Source organism: Strigops habroptila, chromosome 4 (assembly GCF_004027225.2).
Source record: "Strigops habroptila isolate Jane chromosome 4, bStrHab1.2.pri, whole genome shotgun sequence".
Lineage (NCBI taxonomy): Eukaryota > Metazoa > Chordata > Aves > Psittaciformes > Psittacidae > Strigops > Strigops habroptila.
This window is the reverse complement of record NC_046358.1, coordinates 47,282,474-47,304,183: the sequence shown is the minus strand read 5'-3', so window position 1 is coordinate 47,304,183 and position 21,710 is coordinate 47,282,474. Positions and strand designations below refer to the sequence as shown.

Below are 21,710 nucleotides of genomic sequence, written 5' to 3'. Positions count from 1 at the left end.
GAGAAGGAAATTCGAGGAACCTGATTGTTCTCCTTAAGTAAATAATAATAATATAAAAAAAAAGACAGAAATCTGGAATAGCTGGAGCCTGTGGGCGTTCCCCTCGGTTGGTTATTTTGGCTGTTCTTGAAGACCGAAGGAGGGGAAAAAGATCAGCCGCCAGCTCAAAGTCCAGGTCCTGCGACTCTAAAGCAAACAGAAGAGGAAGTGGATCATTTGTTTGAAGTTTTCAGAGCGATGGCCGCTCGGGCCGGCATTGCGCTGCCCAGGGCAGGGGGCTCTTTCCTGCCGGCCAAGCCGGGCGCGGGGCAGGAGGAGCAGTGTGTGGTGCCGGGCAGGGGCAGCGCAGGGCCGCCCTCAAGCTGTCCGTGTGGGGAGGGAGGGAGGGGGCCGGGATGCCATTGCTCGGCCCTGGGTGAAACACTCGCTGAAGTTATGGTTAGGACGAACCCTCCTCGGCTGGGCGGATTTGGGGGCAGCGGGTTTCACGCCGAGGCGCCCTGGTACCGAGAAACCTCCGAGCGTTTTGCCTTTTTAATGTTTTGCTTTTACACAGAAACTGCCGCCATGCTCCCCCTTCCTCCCCGCTGTATCGATAAACGCATGAATCATACTTTGTCTGCTGAAATCTGGAACAGATTACTTGCTCGGAGACGTTATTTTGTTTCTTTTCTCCCGGTTTTACCATTCTGAGTTCGGGGGGCTGGAAGAGGACTATGCGGGGGGGAAAGGCAGAGCTCCTCAGACACACTTTTGAAGTGCAAACCCGTATTTTAACAATTTAAACTAACGTGGACGAGAGCTGTAGCCCCTCGCAGCGCTGCCAGCTTCCAATAAAAACTGGGAAAGAGGACTAACCCCCCGGGAGGTGTCGGTGTCCGTGCCTGTGTACCCGCACAAAGCCAGCGCGGAGCGGGTCCAGCCTCACTCCAAGCGGACAGACCCCGGCGGGACCCCCTCGCCCCAACGGCCGTGGGGCCGTTGCTGCTTGCGGGGGCTCACTCGTACCGGGCAGGCGCGAGGCCGCTGCGCGCCCCCCCCTCCCCGCGCGCCGGCCCCCGCCTTACACGCGCGCACAACGGCCTCCTTGAGGAGGGGGGGAGCGCGGCGGCGGCGGCGGGGCGGGTTTTCCCCCTTTTCTGTTCTCCTCCCCCCCCGCCCCGTTTGTTTTTTGTGTTTTTTCTTTCCCGTCTTCCTCCCTCCCCCCCTCCTTCCTCCCGAAAGTTTCTCCGGGCCCGCCCGCCCGGGTGATTCAGTCGCGGTGTCAATCACCCTGCCCTCCTCTCCCCTCCTCCCCTTTCCTCCCGCCGCCGGCTCCTCCTCCCGGGGTAAGTCCGAAACTTTATAAGTTGAGGTTTTCGCCGAGCCCCCTGGAAGCGGCGGCGGGTTAGGAGCGGCGGCGGCGGGGGGAGGCAGGCTGCGCGCCGGGCGCCGGAGGCTCTGCCTTACCCACGCCGCGACTCCTCGTGTCCGTGTGCCGCGGCCGCACCCGCGTCCCCCCCTCGCTCTCCGAAGATGTCCACAGCCCTGGTGTCGCCCACCATCTTCGACCTGAGCGAAGTTTTATGCAAGGTAAACGCGCCGTCGGGAGCGGCTCCGGCGCTCTTCGCCGCCTTTCGGGTTCGCGTTTGGGTTTTCCTTCGCCGCACACCCCACGTTTCCTAGCCGGCACCGAGCTTGGTGCAGGGATGGGGCCGAGGAACCGGGCACGGGTCCCCCGCCACCGCTGCCCGCGCTTCCCGCCTCGGCCCCGCCGGCGGAGGGGAGGGCAGGGGGCACCGCCCCGCGCTCCCGGCGGGCTCAGCCGCGGGGCCCGGTCGTTCCCGTGCCCCTGGGGCCGCCGCCGTGTAACATGCCCGGGCGGGCGGGCTCGCTTTCCGCGGGGCTCTGCCGCCCCTGCCCGACCCCGCCGCAGGGGGAGCGGGCGGCGGGGGCTGGGCGGGAGCCGCGGCTGCGCTGCGGGGGGGGTGTCGGTGGGGCGGGCGCCAGCGCTGCGCGCTGCCCTTCCCGCTCGCCGCCGTCCCCTGGGAGGCTCTCCCAGAAAAGAGCTCCGGCCTCGGAGTTTTCTTGCATGCAGCCAGCGGCTCCCCCGCGTCTGGCGCTTGGCTCGCTTCCTTACTTACCTCTGCCAGGGCTTCGCGGGGGGACGGGGAGGGGCGGCCCGTATCTCTCTGGGGGAGCGGCGAGCGGGCAGAAGCAAATGTTGGTGAGGAGGGCTGCCCTGCTTGCCTCGCCGCCCGGCGGCCGGAACCGGGGACCGGCGGGGAGCCGCGCTTTGCCGCGCCGCGGGAGACTCCCGGGGCTGCGTGGGTACGCCGGAGGAGGCGGTGGCAGTGACCGGCTCTTGCTTTCTCTCTGCAGAGCAACAAGATGTTGAATTACAGCCCCTCGGGTGTCAGCGGGTGCCTGCTGGACAGGAAGGCGGTGGGCACCCCTGCCGGCGCGGGTTTCCCTAGGAGGCACTCTGTCACCCTGCCCAACTCCAAGTTTCACCAGAACCAGCTCCTTAGCAGCCTGAAAGGGGAGCCAGCTCCCATGCTGGGCCCCCGGGAAAGCCGCTTCCGGGACCGCTCCTTCTCCGAGGGCGGCGAGCGCCTGCTGCAGCAGAAGCAGCCTGGGGGACAGGTCAACTCTAGCCGCTATAAGACGGAGCTGTGCCGCCCCTTCGAGGAGAACGGCGCCTGCAAGTACGGCGACAAGTGCCAGTTCGCTCACGGCATCCACGAGCTGCGGAGCCTCACCCGTCACCCCAAGTACAAGACCGAGCTCTGCCGCACTTTCCACACCATCGGCTTCTGCCCCTACGGGCCGCGCTGCCACTTCATCCACAACGCAGAGGAGCGCCGTGCCGTGGCGGGGAGCCGGGAGCCCGCCGTCACCGACAGACCGCGCCTGCAGCACAGCTTCAGCTTCGCCGGCTTCCCCAGCACTGCTGCCAGCGGGCTGCTGGACAGCCCCACTTCCATCACCCCGCCGCCCATGCTGAGCGCCGATGACCTGCTGGGCTCCCCCACCCTGCCTGACTGCGCCAGCAACCCCTTCACCTTCTCCAGCCAGGAGCTGGTCAGTCTTTTTGCCCCCAGCATGGGGGTGCAGGTGCCTAGCGGGAACTCCCCCACCACCTTCTTGTTCAGGCCCATGTCCGAGTCCCCCAACATGTTTGACTCGCCGCCCAGTCCTCAGGACTCCCTCTCTGACCAGGAGGGCTATCTGAGCAGCTCCAGCAGCAGCCACAGCGGCTCAGATTCCCCTATCCTGGACACCTCAAGACGTCTTCCCATCTTCAGCAGACTCTCCATCTCCGACGACTAATCTGGGGTTTCTTCTTGCCCCCCCCCCCCATCCCCCCCACTTCTATTACGATGTTAAGCTGAACTCCTCCCACCCTATCCCTAGTAGTCTGAGCTGGATGTTAACATGTCCACCTGCCTGCTGTAGACCCACTGGCTTAAACCTTAAGTGCCAAATTACGATGAAAAGCAATAACGTTTACAAAATTAGTGCCTTTTAACACTTTCACTGTGACTGTATTACCTCTCCAGCTGCAGAGGGCACCAGCAGCTCTGTGTACTTCCAGATGTGCAGGAAATGTCCGGATCCAGCTCCCTCCACTGGCCATGTACTGCATAGCCCTCTCCCAGTCCCTTCGCGACTGGCCAGTTTCTGCTAGGCTGCAGGCATGTGGGCAAGTGTTAACATCCAGTCTTCTTTCTCCTCTCCCCTTAAAGACTAATCTTGCCTGGATCCGCTCAGGTCTGCAGGAAGAAAAAGCTGAGAACGGACAAAGATTGTAACAAGAGTGGGACTTTGACTGGGAGGAAAAAACCAACAACAAAAAAGAAAAACCAGATGGACTATGAGAGACTTGATTTTGGTGCTAAAAAGTTCCCCATGTATTCATGTGACATCTTAAATACAGAAATAGAGGGGGTGGGGCCAACAGAAGTCATTCCACACACACAAAAGTTCGTGTAAACAAAGTTCCAGTAGACATAGCTTTAATGGTTTTGCTCTAGAGTACTTTAGACCTATCTTAGAGCACTCACGCCAAGCTTTTTATTATTTTTTTTTTTCTGGGTTTTTAATTTTGTATAACTTCAGAAATTGGAGAGCAGATTTTGCTTGTCACTGCACAACAATATAAAAAAGCTTATTTAACTTATCAAAACGTATTTATTGCCGAAACCTATGCTTTTTTGTTAATTTTGTTCATATTTATCGGGATGATGAATCCATAGAATATATTCTTTTATGTTTAAATTATGATCTTCCATATTAATCTTAAGATTGTGAAGTGTCTTTTTCCTTTTTTTCCCCACAGTTTAATATATTATACTACAATGACATTTTTTGTAACTTTACACTTTTTGGTTATTTTATTTTAAAAAATGAAAAATTAATTTAAAAAAATGCAAAAACTGTGTTTGGATTATTTATTTTAGAATTTCCCCCCTTTTTTTGTTTTTGTGTTGGACTGCAAATTGAGTTAATATGCTTCTTTGCCTTTCTTCTCCTCCTCCTCTTTCCTTCCCCTGGGTCTTAACTACCTAGGGCTTTAGAATGTACATACCTGAGCTCTGTTGTGAGACAGTGTGGAAGGAAGACCTTTTTCTTCCTCTTTTTGTATAGATTCTTCAAGGAGAAAAGCCTTGGGCTCAAAGTGCCTATCTGAAGACATTCCAAATACAGTTTGTCTTTGCGTTTCTGTATTCCAAGTTTGGAGTTTTCCTTGCCGAGGTGAACGGGACTGGCACAAAGAGAATAATGAATGTAATCCCCCCCCCCCATTACTGTTCACTACATTGCTTTTTCCTCCTCTTTGTGTGAGTTTATTTAAAAGAGAATCTCTTTTGTAATGACTGTTTGCAGTTTAAATCAATAAACCCCAAGTTTTTTCAAGAAACTGACAGTGGAGCTGGTTTTCCTTGCACAGATTGAGGGGTTGGTTTATAGACAGCCACTCAAATGCAGATAGTTCCCTCCTCTTGACCTTGAAGTGCCCACCCTGTGCTCAGGTATTCCTCTATCAATCATTCCTCATGGATTCGATGGGTCAGCCCTACAAGCCTGTGGGTGCAGGGATCAATGGCAGCAAATAACCAGTGTGACCTATCTCAGTGGCCTCTAACCCTCTGTCTCTTAGGGAGTCCTTCTCCCATCTTGAGTCCCTCTGTTCTGTAAACTTTCTGATCAACGTATCTTAAACCTTGGATTGGCTTCTGTTCCTCTTGTGGCTTGTATTCTTGTGCAGCTCCTTCCCCCTCACAGAAAGCCTGTGCATGTTTTGAGCAAGGCTAAAGTGATATGTTGAAGTGGTACAGATTTCCCAAGTCTCAGGCCTGGCTTTTCACTGGTTCTCGTCCTTTTTGGTACAGAGCGGTGGTGGTGGTTTGGTATTTTGTGTGGGAGAGGAACATGGACCCCCCAGCAAAGTCTTCACCCTGCTATTGCATTGAAGCCCACATGCTCCTTGAACTATCAGTTGGCAACCCCAGAAACTTCTGAACCCAGTGGTTTTATTTAGGGATGCTGCTTTGTCAGCGCTGGTCATGGCGTAAGTCTTGTGTTTTCACCTTTGAGCTCTCTGGAGAAAGCTTGACACTCCATCTGAAACTGTACCACCTCTCTCCCAAATCTGGGGTGGAATATTGTTGCTGAACCACCAATCTTTCATCTGTCTTGACATGCCTCACTCTTCAGGAGAGATGTTTCCTAATTCGTGTTGGAAAAGTTCCTGACAAACAAAAGCTGTAGGATACCTCAAGGTTTACACCAATGTACCTTCCCTGGTGTTGGCTTTGTGTAACGTGCTTGCTTGCGTGGTCTGGCAATAAAGGTAAGCTAGGTAGAGGAAAGCTGGTGGAAGAGGAGTGTGGCTGGTAGCAGCTGGTTCCCATGAACGGTGTGGAAGCTGTATGGGGAGTTTGCCTGGCCGATGCTGATGTAACTAGCAGGTCTGTGTGCTCATGCCTGAGAGAAGAGCCTCGGGCACAGCCCCAGTGCTGCTCAACAGGCCTCCAGAAACCTGCTGACTGCAGCCTTGCCCCTGGGCATAAAGGTGATGGGGCCCACATGAGAGATGGGCTCCTGCCTGGAAGACCTCCTGTGCCCAGCTGCAGCAAGCACCCATGCATGCCTCCTTGCCAACTGCTGGAAGCCATGCAATCAGCCCCTGAAGAGCAAGGTGTATCTGGTCTTGAGAGGATCCCAAGTCTATCACAAGGTGTGCACGTGGGGCTTGAAACTGCTCACTTCCTCTCTGGACTTTCTATGCACCTCTTCAATCAAATAGTCTGCCCAGTTAATAATTGATGAACGAAATAGCTGTGTTGGTTGCACAGTGCTATTGGTATGACAAACTCCTGGGAAGCTGTACTAAAAGTAGGTCTTCGTTCATGGTGCTTGTGTACTTCCCTTGTCCTAGTGCACTGGTTCTGGGAAGCCAGCACCATTTTTCTCCGGTGAATTTATTAATGATAAATGCTCTATCACTCAGTGTTTTGCTTTTTGAAACTAGCCTTGAGCTAGGTCACGCAGGGCATAGAGAAGAGCAGAACAGGCAGCATCAGAAGTTTACTTTCTGTAATAGTTTGTGAGAGAGAGAGTAAGGCAAGAGCCTCCAGCAATGCAGGGATTTGCCTGATTTGATACCATTAGCATTCACTGTGACCTGGGTGTATGGCAGCAGCTAGTCTGGAGGGATTTCCCCTTCCTTGGGTTTACTGTGGATGAGTTGTCCATGCTGTTTCTTGTAGGGTTAGCATCTGTGTCCCCTAGCAGTTTGCCTGGGTTGGTAATAGCCTAGCCAAGGCTCAGAAAGGTAAATAGCCTTTCCTGGCATGATGGTTTTGAGACACTCGTTCCTCTGACTTGAGGGCTCCTCCATGCTCTGGCTCATTGACTTTCACAGGAGAGAATCACAGGACTCTCAGAGTGGCCAGCAAGAAAGAGCTGGCTTGTGTGCTGGCACAGTTGCTCCTCTGGTGTGCCTGGAGTGCCTGGGCAGAGAGAAGCACTCTCAAGGACAAGATGATAACTGTTGTCCCATGTGAGGTGGCATGGCAGAGTGTGCCTCAGTGCACTTACAGCTCTTACTGTGGGGCAGAGGGACACCTATGGAGGCTTTTGCTGCTCCTCGCATACTTTTTGTTACAGTCATGGGTATTTGCTGGTGGGCTTCTTGTAAGAAGACTGGGTCCATGTCTCTGAGCTGCAGGTACTAGATGTCACTTATTTTTTAGCTTCAAAGTCAGGTGACTAGTGCTATCCACATCCAGCATGCCTAGCTGTCTCTGGAAAGTACAGCCAGTGTGTATGGCTGGCTGCGCCAGTTGCCTGTTGGTAAGGAGTAACAGTATGACTTTGATTCGCAGAGCTCCAGGTGGCTCAGATCCCACTCCGGTAGCTGTGTCCCTTGTTCCTAATTCCTACAACAGCCTTAAGTGTCTCCATGACTGTACTGGCTACTTCCTTGCTAAGGGCTAAATGTGGCTTCTGTACCAAAGCACCTTTGGTTCTGCAGTCAGGGGCTGTAGAAGCACAGGCCGCCTCATTTCCTGAACTTTTCTGTAGATGGTGGCTGCAAAGTCAAATAGGGCTTTTTTGTCATTGTTGCTATTGTTTTTAAAGGCAGTTGGGAACTTTACTATCTAGTTTTGGCTAACCTTTGTTTAGCATCACTTGAACATAGGCATGGTGTGCCAGATTGCAAGTAACAAAAAATAGAATTTAAAAAGAACCCTCCAAGTTCCTGACAGAATTTGCCTCATCAGCATAGCCATGAAATTGGGATGCAGAGTAGGAAAGAACTTGGAGAACTGGACAACAGTAGATATGTGCCTGGAGAGGAGCATACAAAGGGGCTCTTGGGGGGACGCAGGGAGGGCAGTGGTCTACGAGGGAGACTTTTGGAGCTGCTGTTGCAAATCACGTGGGAAGATGAGGCTCTTGCATGGCAGAGGGGAGGTGGCGGTGGGGCAGGAAACGATGGGTCAGCATTAGAGATTGGGAGCAAAACAAGAGCTGGAGATCAAGTCCACACAGCATGGGGGATAGCAGGGGTGAGAGGGAAGCCATGCTGGTTCGGGTCTAAAGACTTCTTAACTAATGGATGCATGAAGGCTAATGAACTGGGTCTCCAGCAGGGCGCAGGAGCAGCAGCATTGAGGGAAAGGTCTGGATAATGTAGCCTGTTGGATACTATCTGATGACTATGCACACAAGGATATGAATGAGTATTAAGATGCAGTAATACATGTGAAAACCACAGCATGCCCTTTACACTTGCTAATTGCTGCAATTTGTGTGGCCTGCGTTGGGGAAAGCGAGCATGTGCTTGAGTCTGGAGAAAGAGGCTTTGGGAGAAGGTGCAGCGGTCAGTGTGTGAGCAAAGAGGCTCCTGGCTCCAGTGCTGATGTGTTGCATGGGCTGGAGGCTGCAGACATGCCCAGGGGCGGCAATGACACAAAAGCACAGCCCCAGTACCTTGCCTGGGAGGGAGTGAGGGGCTTGTGCTTGAGGGAGGCTCCTCATGCCTTGGGAAACAACAGGCAAACATGAAGATGTGTGGTCTCGTACCCCGCAGTGGGGCCTGGAAGGCAGTTCTGCTGCAGGGAGGTGGTGTGGTGAGTGACCAGGTGCTCTGGTGACAGGCAAAAGTGTGAGGAGTGGAGTGAAAAGGGGCAAAAAAAATGAGACTAAAGAATGGTGTCTTCCTTACCGGGGCCCCACAGAAGAGGGGTCGGGAGGAGCCCATAGCAGAAGCAGTTTGAGGGGTATGAACCAGCCACAAACAAGAAGAAAACAGTAAAATTAGCGTTGGGAGGGAGTTCAGCTGGGAGGAAGGGGTGAAGCCCATCACAGAGGGTATCTCTCGGGCTGGGAATGCTGGGACGGATGGCGAGACTGGCTCAGCAGGGATGCTGCAAGTGTCTGCTGGGAACTCACAGAACAGCCCTCGAGCTCCAGGCTGAGTTCAGCCCAAAATGTTAGAAGATGATGTAAAATGTCCTTTGTTTGGAGACATTCTCACCCGTTAAGCAATGCCTGTGCCTCACAAAGCCGGCGCTTATTCCCTAGAATACTTCCAGCAAAAAGAGAAAAAAACAAGTTCCTCTAAGACACCCTAAACCAATACCTGCTGTGACTAAGCCCTGTGGGCAGCTCTGCAGCTGATTTATATCCTCCTCCTCCTCCAAACCGAAGGGGTTAGAGTGGAAACAGACGCTGCGTTAAACATAGCCGAGGGCAGCGAGCAAGACAGCCCTGCACTGAGGCGGGGAGGAAGCGGGGCTGCCGGGCGGCTGCTGCCAGGCGTGACGCCGGTTCGGGTTTCCTTGTAGGCAGAACAGAGCTCCTTTTGGCTGGTGCAGCTTTATGGGCTCGCCTGGGTTTATTATATTGCAAATGTTTTGAATTCCACATCTTAATTTCCAGAGAGGTTTTGCTTCACTTTTGCTGCTTTTCTTTTTTTTTTTTTCCTACCATTGCCTTAACCTCTTCTTTTTGACCAGGTTTTGGTCAAAGCGGACGTTTTCTGAGCAAACAGAGGACCGGAGTTCTCCCTGCCTGGGCTCCAGCTGCAAATTAATCTCTTTTCATAGCTTCATTTTATGTACGCCCACTATCCCCACACATTAACTTCGTCAACACATGGAAGTGAAATTTTTCCATGCAGGATCCTGCGGGCTGTAAGGCTGTGTGGAGCACGTGACTGCCAGCTCCAGAGTTTTCTTGCACCTCTGGGTGGAAGGAAGTTTCCTCATCCCCCCACACATGTGAGTGGTTGTCGGTGCAACGTGAAAAGTTTTAACAACTGGAGTCAATGGAAACCTTTCAGGGTTCAGCATTTCTCTGTGTGTTTAAAGTCTACCACACCAGCTGGGCAGTGGCAAAGCCATAGGTATGGTATGTCTGCAGTACCTCTGGTCCTATCAGACCACCAGTCAGCAAATGAGCCAATGGGAAGTTTGTCAGTGGAGCCGTTCTGTATCTGTGGGGTTTATCTCCCTCCCAGAGAGGACAGAAAGTGCCAGCGATGCCAATGCTGACAAAGACGGCTGGAGTCTGCTTGGCCTATGTAGTGATGCACTTTGTACTTCCTCATGATGCCTTTCACACATGGGCCTGGGAGAACTTTACAGGTATTTCGGGCACTTGGCAAATGTAACTGTACCTATTCCTCAGGTTTTAAAGCCCTGTTAGATATCTGACTGTTAAGTGAAGGGGATTGTCTGGCAGTGGCACAGTATCACAGAAAGAGCTGCAAAAATAATTTAGGACTCCTGATACTTTTTCTCCTGTCTTAGTCTCCAGGCAACAGCAAATATTTCTCCTGAATACTCTGGATGAGCAGATGCCAACGTTGATTCACAGGAAAAGGATGTAGCCACGCAAGCCATAGAAATGTTGTTTGGGATGGTAGCCACAGCCCCTAAGGAGACATTAAGCAATATGGAACAAACACCAGTGAAGATATTTCTTGAAGCTTTTGCTTTGTTTGGTATAAAGAGATTTCTTGAGCAGTCTTATGTGGGAGCCATCATGATTACCTTGATTACAGCTACATGGAGAGAATACACTGTGTTTCACAGCTCTGGAGATGCTGCAAGGGCTTTTGGACACTAGCATAGTCTGGGTTTACAAAGAAGTTACAGTCACAAGAAATGAGAAAAGGTTCTGTTGAAGGCCAGCATCAGAGTGTAAAAGGTGCACTTTTGCATGGAAAGGGGATGGTGCTGAAAATATACAAAGAGGCTCCCTGTTTATTTTTTTCTCAGCCTCAGATCTTCTGTGCTGTGTTTACAAATAATCCCATTTTCCCCATGATTAGACTTACAAGTTTATCATAGGATTGAAAAGCTGACAACAAGCTTAATTCACCCGCTCTTGAGGGTGCCTGGCCAAAACAGCTAGGGGAGCTGCAGAAAATCATTTTCCTCTAAGTTTAGATTTGGATTCATAGACTGAATCTGCTGACCAAGATATTTTCCTTCTCCTGGCACCCTTCTGACCAGAAAAACACTCTCAGCGTGGATGAAAACAGAACTGGAGATGGATGAAAACAGAACTGGAGATGTTTTCCAAACATCTGGCAGTTTGTTTGAAAAGTGAGCAGTTCGTAAGAACTGGAGGGCAGGCAGCTGGGGGAGGCTGGCGGTGTCATGGTGGAGGCTGGAGACAGCGGCCCGTGGGGTTATCAGTGTATCATCCAGGTTGGCAGGGACTTCTAGTGAGTCATCCAGACCTTCACTCTTAACTGTGGCAGGACTGATCTCATTATCCACAAGCCACCTCTCATGCACAGAGTTGTCTAGTGATAGCCTGAAATGTCTCTGGCACCGATGTGTCCACGGCATTCCCTTGTCAGGGAGTTTCAACGCTCAGGCTATTTTAACCTCTCAATATGTAGCCTAATACTTAACCTGAATGTCTCCTGTGGAGGTTTATGGCCATTAACTTCATGTCCCATCCCCTTCAGTCCCTGCAGAATAGCACGTGTGGTTTCACCTTTCAGCTTTCATTTTTCAGCTTTCCTGCCAATTATGCTCTTTCCCAGCCTGTTCCCAGAGGATTTGTTTTTCCAAACCTTTCCACTCCTGTCTTCCCATGCCTACTCAACAATAGGATGCCCTAAACCCACTGTGGACTTTAATTTTCAGTCTTGGCTCTGCTCTCACTGATGCTGTCCTGCCTCTGATTCTTGTGGAGGCAAATTCAACCTTTCTGGCCTAATCTGTGATGAGGACAGGATAAAAGCACTATATCAAATTATATTGTTTCTGTTAGGAATACAATGGGATACAGAGTTTGACCTCTTGTCACAGCATTGTGCTGCCAAACAGGGCCCTGTCCTGTTACTCAGGGATGTCCTGGCTCGCTTCACACAGACCGACAGTGGTGGGTGTCTGGTTCTTGGAACTTTATCCCCACTGGGTTGTATGTATGAATATGTATGTGTGCATAGTATCTAGCTCTGATATTAGCACTGTGCTTCATGGCACACAGGACCTGTGAGCGCCTGCCAGTGTGCTCAGAGGATGCTGTGCTCCCACCCTACAGTTTTCCTTCCTGAAGGAGAGACACTCATCCCTGTCTCTGGGGAACATAAGCTTTGAAACATGAGTTGATGTGTTTCTACTTACCATTATCTCAGTTTACATAAATTACAGTGCTTAACAGTGGTCATAAAATTATCCAGCCTTAAAAAAAAATCAGCTGTTGAGATTGGCTCTGTGACCTCCCTGATCAGCTCATTTCCAATGGGCAAACATGCAGTGGGAAAAGAAACAGTCCCTTCTTGTTCGTCACAAATGTTCATCTCCCTTTTGTATCAGCAGCTGCCTTCCCTGGTTTTCTAGTGTTGGTCAGTATTGAAAAGTACAGCAAGCCTTTCACTGTATGCTGCTTCACTGTTCTGAAGAACTGACAAGTTATTTAATTTAACTAAATCATCCAGCGTGCCCCACCAGCAGCCACCACATCTCTAATATTTTAGAGTCAGGTTCTGCCCTGAAAAGGGTTTTCCTTGACAAAGCAGTGATGATTCTCTTTCAGGCATACTGGATCACCTCTGGGTGTACTGCAAGTGAAATATTTTCTCCAACATGTCTCATCTGGAAGCTGAAAGGCAGGCTGGCTGGTTTCATGGATCGCTCTTGACCTGTGTTAGGATTTAGGCTTCTAATCTGTCCTCTGTCTAAAGAAAAAAAGCAATAAAATATTATTTTAGTTGCTAATCCCAGAAACTATTAATCTAAATACCCATAAGGAGTAGATGAGCTGGACAACCAGCAATGTCAGATAGACACTTTTCCATCAGTGGTACCTGCACTGTATTTTTGTCAGCAAGTTGGGCAGGGCAGCACAGATCCATGGGTCCTTCTTACTCCTGACTCCAGGAGGGAGGCGTAGCCTGTAACACTGTTGCTTATCATGTCTTTATGTCTGCTTTATTGTCCATAAAAAAACTTTGCTCTTTGGGTTATGCTATTTATTTCCTCTAACAATCTTTATAAGAGGCCTTATCAAAATTGGTGTAAAAAGATGGCTGACCCACAGCATGTTTATTAGGTCACCTTTATCTGCTCTTCCCCTATTTTTTTATTTACTCAGTGTGTGCCTATGTCATGACAATTAGCAGTCAGAACCACTGATAAGACCGTAGCCCTGTGTCCCACAAGCAGTTCAGCCCTGAGCACCCCAGGAAAGTCAGCAGACGAGGGCACAAGGTGTAGGTGGGCAAAGTCAGAGGGCGTGAGATGGAGGTTTTGGTTCTGTTCAGATACAAAAAGTCCACTCGATGCTTTCTCTGTAGCACTGCAGGAAACAGGGGACTTAAGATGGGCTTCAAAAGGTGAGACAAGCAGCAACCTGTCTGGAGTGGGTTTGAGCTCTGGATCGGGCAGTGCCTGTTGTGTGGGGCTGGCACTTGGCCATTGGCTTCATGGGGCAGAGAAAAGGCTCTTTGCCCCTGCAGTGCTTGTTGCTGGCTCTGGCTGAGGAGAGCAGCCTGCCATGGGCACCCAGCCACCAAGGGGGCTCTGGTAGCAGAGGTGGCAGGAGGCAGCTGGGGCAGAGTGAATGACCCCATTCGCCCAGGCTAGCCTAAGCAGCATGCAGCACGAGCAGGCTGGTGGCAAATGGCAATCGGGTGCTCATTTCGCTTTTCAGTTGTGCTTCCTCCTCCTGCCTGCAGCCCTGCTATCCACCCGCAGTGCTTAGCACTTGCTCCCTGAGCCAAGGGCTGTGACATGCTGCTCACTGTCTGAGGGCACCTCTGCCTGCACCCTCCTCCAGGAAGACAGGGAGCAGCAAGATGTATGCCATCTCTCCCTCTGGCTAGACCAAAGGATTTAAATTTCCCCCAATGTGTAGACAAGCCACTTGCCTCCTGGCCCTGTAGGTTACCAGCTCTACTGAGAGGCAGAGACCAGCAGGACCATGTCACAAGCCAAGCTGGAAGCCCACCAAGCTCCTCCAGCATGCTGAAATGAGGAGCTTTGCTCTTGCAAGGTGTCCTCCTCTGGTTTTGCCTCCCTTGTCCTTTGCAGGGCTAGGACCTCCTATCTTTCATGTGCTAAAAAGCGTGTAATGAGTTACTTTCTAAAAGGCTTGAAGAAGTTCAAAGGGTATGCTGAGTTCATCTCCTTTGGGGGATGGAAAAAACCCAACGCCCATGCATTGCTGTAAGTACCGACCTACCCAGCCTCTCCTCCTCACTGTTAAGGCTGTCACACACAGCACGGATCATGCCTTTGCCAGGTCAAGGTGTTTGCTGCTACAATAATACACAGGCACTAAACTTCCCCACTAGGTTCAAGATGATTTATTTAGGTAGTGAAACAGGCTCACTCTTTATTAAAAGCTGGCGGACAGCGTGGTTCAAGATGATAATTTGTATAATTAGGATTTTTTAAAAGTACATTGTGCACCTTTTTCTGGTACATAGAGATTAACTGTGAAAAGGCCAGATGGCAGAAGCATGGATTACTTCAATTTTTACACTTCTATAATGTGTGGTCCCATTGGTAGGATTAGGACTGCCATGACTCTTTCCCATGGCTGGCAACAAGGGGTGACTGGGAATCCAGCCTGTTCCTCTGCTCCATCGAAGCAAAATACAAAAAGTAAACAAGGAACGGGAATGCAAAAAGGTAAAATCCAGTCCAACTCCAGCTAAAGGCAATGTACAAACTCCTTTTTAGTGCTCTTTGACACACAGAATTAGTCCTGAACTGTTATCATTTGGTCTGCTAGTAAAACAGATCATAATATTCAATATCAAGTAAACTAAGAAAAGAGGAAGAAACCGCAATTCAGGACCAAGCATCTCAACAGTGTGGAAACAAGTTCTGGCAGGGGCTGGAGCCTTCAAATTCAGCCAAAGGCCCTTAGCTTGCAGGCTATGCTGGATTTCAGGTGCTTCCCAAACACAGTGGGGGAGGACTAGATGAGGGACCAGGAAAAAACCTGGTCCAGAAACTGACTATACTTTGTCCAGCTCTTAACAGCTGTTTTGGGTCCTGCTCTTACTCACTTTGTAACAGGTTAAATTAAAAAAAGAAAAAAAGAAAAAAGGTGAGGTGAGACTGAAATTGAGATCAGGAAAAGAAACAAAAAGTCCCAAACAAACATGTTTTTGACAGAGGAACTGGATTTTTGAACCCTGGTGCTGTTTGGCCGTTTGGCCTTTCAGGTTGTCAGCAATCTGTTGCGTGCTGAACACAGAGGACAGTGTGGTGGAAATACCTGTGAAGCAGCAAGAGCTTATCAAGGCACTGTACCAGGAAATGCACCGCTCTCTTGGCTACCTCATGCACGATACTATGGTTAAACCCAACAGCATGCCTCATCATAACATGTGCCTTATCGACCTCACTATCTGATGACAACAGCAGCCCTCAGGAGACCAGACTGACATCATCCAAAACCTCAGCAGTTGAGAGCAAAGGCTGAAGTATGTAGCTAGGCTACAAGCTGTGCTTGGCTGTGTTGATCTGTTTGTACTGAACTTGCAGGCACTTTTCTAGAGGAAGAAGAACATAAAAATCAAGTTCAAACAACTGTTTCAGAGTGTTTCTCACAGGCTATCATGCTATTTAGCAAATGAATGCAACAAGCAGAGGAGGTTTATACCCTCAGCAAGTGCAAAAAGTCTGCTCCACAGCTTTCTGTAGCTTTGGAGGGGGGAAAAAAAGACCAAACCAAAACACTGTGCCTGAAGGAGAGAAACTGCCACTGGTGATTTGGTGCAGAGTCCCATTCCCACCTAACCCTGATGTAGTTGTGATGTTTGGGTTCATCCCATATCAGAGATGGGCCAGTGTTGCTCCTGCTGATCTCTGAATCTCCAGTTCCTAAGCTTTGTGATAGCTGGTTCACAGTCACATTGCCAGCCTCCTTGTTTGGTTTCTGCTGGCTCACGATGGCAAAGCATGCTGGCACTGGCCTCCTGGCCTCATTTCTCTCATTTGAGGGGAATTTCTGCAATCATAAAAATAAGAAACAGAAAATAGAGTAGGCTTTTCTTGTGTAATATTCACCAGACTGCTCTGATTTAATTTGCTCTCCCTGTCCTGGGTTCTTCAAAACACCTTCTTTCATTTACGTCAGCATGGATTTACCACACCCCACTTATTTCAGACCTGGATAGCACCATGGAAAAAGTTTACCAGTCTTTCGGAAATGGCACTTTATGTCTTGGACAAAAGGCAATCACATGGGGCCATATTCATTCAGGAACTGCCTTTTTATTTGTACAGCACCCAGCACAAGTGAGCCTACTCCTGCTTGGAGTTTGCTGTACTACTGAACTGTTCTTAAAAAAAATCTGCGTTTAGTGTTTGGGGTTTTTTCTAATTGCAATGCAAGCTTTCAGAGGTAAATGAAGCCGGATTTAAATGCTGAATGCATGCATAGCAACAAGAGGAAGGCCATCCAGCACATGGATGCTAAGTGTCCTTTTACAGCCCCCATTCAGACCCAGCACCCACCTCCCCGGGGCGATGCATGTCATGGTGGGCCACACTGCCCTGCTGTGACCCCAGGCAGGGGGATAATGCCTTCCTGGTCTTCCACACTTCCCACTGTGCTCTGGAGTATTGTGAGATGTCCGCTGCTGTGGCATGGGTTTGGGGAAGTGGAAAAGGCAGGCTGTAGTGGGCTGGTGGGAGTCTGGAGCTACCACAGAGGCCAACTTCTCTGCTGATGACACATCCCCTCTCCAGCATGGGAAAGCGAGGTGGCACAGCAACTCTGGCCACCAGGACCTGCAATGTACTCCCAGGTCCTCTCTCTATGTATCTGCCAGAACAAAGTGAATCCCCTGAGAGAATAGCTGAGGAGACTGGTTCCAGCCGATGTGTCTAGTGGACGCTTGTTTGATATCCTGCTCCCTGCCCAGACAGGACAGGCCCCTGAGGAGGCAGGACTCGTGCTTGTCTGAAGAGCTGCCACCGCCTGGGAGCCTGATGGGAGCTGGCTTGCAAAAGAGGCCTCCGCCTTCCAGGACAATACTTGCATCCTCACCATGCTCTCACTGCACTCATAAACGGCTGGTTTCTTACCCTCCCATCACGCCTGCCTATCTCCAGCAGCGGTGGGGACAGGATGACTAACCAGCCAAACTATGAGCGTCAGCTGCTTCAACATTGTCTAAAGGTTTTGTTGTTGTCACAGTATGCAGTGTGCGAGGATACGTGCATGTGCATGGAAATTACCTGGCATATGTCTGCTTTTTTCGTGCTCCTGAATAAAAGTTTAACACAGAAGTTAGCTGAAGCTTATCAAAGACATCTCCTAGCCCTCCCAAACAGCAAAGCTTGAACTTCAAGGAAGAGATGCTGAATATTTGGCCCTTTAAACTGCTACAAATCTTTGCTGCTGCCAGAGGATTGAAAACTACCCAACAAAAGAAAAAAACCCAGTCTTTTTTACTGACTCAATGAAGGCCTGGCTCAAGGGAAGGGCTTCTTGGAAAAGAGGTCTGGTGGAAATAAGTCTTGCCCTTTCAGATAGAGCATTAGATAAATCCAGCTGTGTCGTGGGACTGTGGGAAGCCTCCCAGAACAAGTGTAGGGAGCCTGAGGTGGTTTTTGAGGCATACTGTTTTTCTCTATTTTGTTGAACATATTTCTTGGTCCTTAGAAACTTTAAGAAGCACTGAGAACACAATGTGGCAGAGGGGGAAGGATTACAGAAAGTCTTGATTAGTAGATTGGAGTAATTTGAAATGTCTGCTCCTACAATGCTTTCTAAAATATTCCTCTGAAGCACACTTGTTTTTCTCTGCCTGCTGTATACATCCCTGACCCCTACCTGGCCCTGCTGTATTATTCATTTAGTGGTTTGGTTGATTTATTATTGCTAAAAATACTATAAAATACAACTCTTAAATAGACAACACAGTAGAAGGTGGTTGAGATAAGGGTTTGGTATGAAATAAAGAGGGAGTTTTTCAGGTTTAGAGTTTCTGGTCCTGCTTTCCTGAAGAAGAAGGGCCTTTGAATGGCTCTTGTGAAATATGCTGATGGTCTGAGTATCCACATCACCACCTCCCCATGACAATTGCCACCAATCGACCACTTGCAGGCTGTCTCCGCAGCAGCCCAGGAATGGATGAGTCATGGAAACTGAATTCCCCTTCACCCTGGCGGAGGAGCTGCATTGACGACAGAGGAGGAAAGTCAGCCCTGCTTTTTTTCATGCTGTGAAGCATTGATCAAACAAAGCTCTTCTGCTCCCCTGTACGTCAAGGCAGCGTTTTTCATGAGTGTTACCTGAGTAATGTTGTGCTAAGAAAACAATCTGAAGTAGTGCTGGGCACATTATTTTGTGTAGCTAATTGATTCTGTGCTAATTCAGGCCAGCAAAAATGTATCATATTTGCAAGTAGCTTTAGCAGAAGATGCTCAAAACCACTGCCATGCTTAAACACAGCAGCATCTAAATGCTGGTTTTCCTTTTAGAATGATTTTTTGAAATCTAGTTTGGTTACATTTTAATAATTTATAAATAAAACAACTCACTTGTGGAGAAATTAGCACCGGCTACTTTCCTGAATGGATAATTACTCCGTCTGAGGGGGGGTGGGAGGGTGGGGAGCAGGTTCCATTCATTGAGGAAACTCAACTCTTTTTATTTGAGATCTGCCTGGAACATTAATCAATTATTCACACAGTTCTGCTCCTGCAGCTCAGATATAAATACCAATGAATCCAAACAGGGAAGTATTCAGAATTTGCCTTGAGGTGTTCTCAAATGAAAAAAAATAACCAAAAAAACCCCAAAACCCGTTAGAAAGTGTGAGTTTAAAAGGTATAAAGGATTTTTTTCTCAACGCCAGTTGCATACTGGAAGGAAGAAGTGCGAGTCCTGCATGAACGCTAGCCTTTCCCTTGAAAGGAGCTTTTCTGCTGTTGTTAGCTCTGCCCACAGGAGACAGCACACGTGGCCATAGTGCTGCTCTCCTGGCACAGGCAGCCTGGTAGCTGTGTGGGATCCACAACGGTGAGTCACAGCTGCCCACAGCACCTGCTTCCTTCCCACCCTCCGTGTCTTTCCCTGCCCATGCCATCCATGCACACCAGGGATCTTCCCTCTGAGATGCTCACCAGGATATTTCCTGCAAAATATCTGTGTTGCTCAGAGTCGCAATGGGTGGATATGGCTCTGACTGGGTGTAATGCTTCAGTGCTGGAGTTTGTCCCTGGTTTTTGTGCTGTGACAGGATCTGGTGGTACCAGCATCCAAAGTGCTGAGTTGTTGCTGGGCTGCTGCCTGTGACTCAGCACCAGTTTGAGGTTTTCAGCTCACATGCCTGTGAGGTTGCATTGATACACATTGAATTAAACAAAGGGGCACAGAAATGAGAGATGCAATAGGAATTGTACCTTACGTCTGGCAGCAAAGCGATAAACAGAGATTACTGGGAGCCCTCTGCACAGATATCTTCACTTCATCTTGGTCTGGTCCCACTTTTAGAACGTCATGGCCTCTGCCAGTTTTCCCTTGTGGGAAACACATTCCTGACCTGTATGCTGGAAATCATTTTAGCTGCAGGCGCTGGGAGAAGGGCCACTACAGCGGTGCCATGCCTACACCTGTCTGCAATGGGAGGGACTGGTGACACCTCAGTCATCACCCCACTTCTCCCTGCGCTGGGGTTCTGGGAGCTGTGCCACTCCGTACCCCGGGGCACAAGAAGTGCCTTTGCAAGCCCAGCTCTCCTGGCAGAGGTGTTGTAGATGGCTGGAGGGCACGGGGTGGTGGCAGCCCCCTGGGACAGCCTGAGGACAGAGGTGGGAAGGGAGGGGAGAGGTGAATGCTGCGCTGGTCCCTGCCGCTGGTTGCCCATCAGCAGCCAGGAGGGCATCTGGAGGAGCTGACTGTGTCTGTCAGGGTGCTGCTCCTTGCATCGGTGCCAGGTGGGGTGGGCAGCAGGCGCGGGACACCCGCCTGCAGCAGCACGTCACCTCCCCACAGCCTGCTCGTGCCATCCTGCCCCCAGCGCCAGCCAGGTTGTCGAGAACACCGTGTCCTGGGTGTTCACAACCACACTTCCTCCCTCACTGCTTATTTTGTTTCTGTGCTGCAGCGGAGGCTTCGGCTGCCGGGTGGGGAGGTGTTGTGGCACTGCTGGGGACACCGTATCTTTTGGCTGGGTGAGCAGGCTGTGCTGCCTTAGCAGCCGTGTACCCTCTGCCTTTTGGTTCCATTTCAAGCCAATGATATCTGGAAGGAAAGTGGGGCTTCTGCCCCGGGTGCAGCTAGGGATGCACTGGATTACACCAGCAGGCCATCTAATCTGGGAATCCTTATCTGCCAGCAGCCCAGCACAGGTGCTTCCCAAGAATGCTGTAAGCCTCCCTGGAGTTGTGCGATGTTATCCCATGGAGAGTGCTGGGAAAACAGTGACTTAACCTGGGAGAGTGCAAGGAAAAGTGATGCAAAAGTCTAGCGAATGATGTTCTGGGAACCTTTCTGGTGGAAAGGGTTGTGTGATGCCACAGTTTTGCAATGCTGCCATTTGGCAGGGCGTTATCCACAATTCCTGACCTGGCAGTTTTAGGCTGCTGCAATGCTCCTTCCTGAGGTCACATCTTAAACCCGCTTGGGGATGGCAGCTACTGCAGAAGCACAACTATGCATTTGTTCAAGAGGTCATCTCCTTGGGAGCCCATCTCCATGATGCCCATGTCCCCCCAGGACGTATTCTGATGGCTTACGAGTTCCTAGGTGCAGCTGTGGTTGTTGATTGCTTCCTATAAAAATCTGAATGGCCCACAATAGGCTTTAATGAGCATCTGACTCTCCCTCTCTATACTGTCACAGCAGCTTGCAGCAGGAGTTTCTGCGCTGGAGCCCCCTTGCTAGAAAAAAGCAGCTCACTGTAGGGGCACTAGGACACGGTGGGATGCTGGAAGCCTCTGCCTCTGCCAGGACTGGTTGGACTTCGCTGGTTTTCCAGGGTTACTCCTGAAGCCAAATTTTGGAGAGACTGAAGTTTTATGGGAGAAATGAATCTGCTCCCCAGGATGAGGGAAGCACTGAAAGGGATTTCTGACAGTGCCACCTGACTAGTGTTCTATTGAACCCAATATTTTCTTACTGCAAAAATTGAATGGATTTGATAATTGCATTTTGGGTTATCCAGAGCCTTGGATGGGTTTTTCTTTACTCAAGAAAAAGTAGATAAATATAGTTCCTTTGCAGCATTGACTAGCTAAGCTGAGCCGAGTGAAATTCCTATGAATGGTGCTGTGGGCTGGTGGTTACTGTAAGGGCGATGGGGCTAGAGCCAGGCTTCGCTCTATGCGGTGGTGGAGTCCAATCCAAAAAATGGATCAAATAATACCCAGCTCCTTAAAGCACTTGGGAAGCATGTTGTGGTTTTGAATGGGTCCGTAACTCCGTCAGCCAACCTTACAGATAAACTTTAGAAACTGAGGGAGTATCTTTGAGCCCTAAAAGAAAGTATTTTAGTACAAAATGGTACTCAAGTTCAAATGAGATCAAATTCTTGTTTTGTTGTAGGAATCATTAAAATTGTGGAAGAAAACCCCCCCAAAGCACAACAAAGAAAATAACCCTGTGACAGTACTTTACAAAATCCCAGAAGTAACAGAAAATACCCAATTACATGTTATGAAAAAAAGCTCAGTTGTATTTCCAGATATCTAGATAAGAAGATATGAAAACAGCTATTAACT

At 49.9% G+C, this 21,710-nt stretch overlaps 1 protein-coding gene across 1 annotated transcript; it reads left to right on the top strand.

Annotated features, from left to right (window-relative positions):
- The first annotated feature begins 983 nt into the window (after positions 1 to 983).
- Positions 984 to 4,903, top strand: ZFP36L1 (ZFP36 ring finger protein like 1). Its single transcript, XM_030483368.1, has 2 exons — positions 984 to 1,572; positions 2,362 to 4,903. Exons 1-2 carry the CDS (start codon positions 1,516 to 1,518, stop codon positions 3,310 to 3,312), a joined length of 1,008 nt encoding a protein of 335 aa, XP_030339228.1. The 5' UTR covers positions 984 to 1,515; the 3' UTR covers positions 3,313 to 4,903.
- Positions 4,904 to 21,710: the final 16,807 nt, after the last annotated feature.

Excerpts from the sequence above, each read along its gene's own strand:
- ZFP36L1 (XM_030483368.1), top strand. The coding sequence starts at position 1,516 with ATGTCCACAGCCCTGGTGTCGCCCACCATCTTCGACCTGAGCGAAGTT. Across the intron at positions 1,573-2,361 it reads TGAGCGAAGTTTTATGCAAG|AGCAACAAGATGTTGAATTA; the intron begins GTAAACGCGCCG and ends TTCTCTCTGCAG.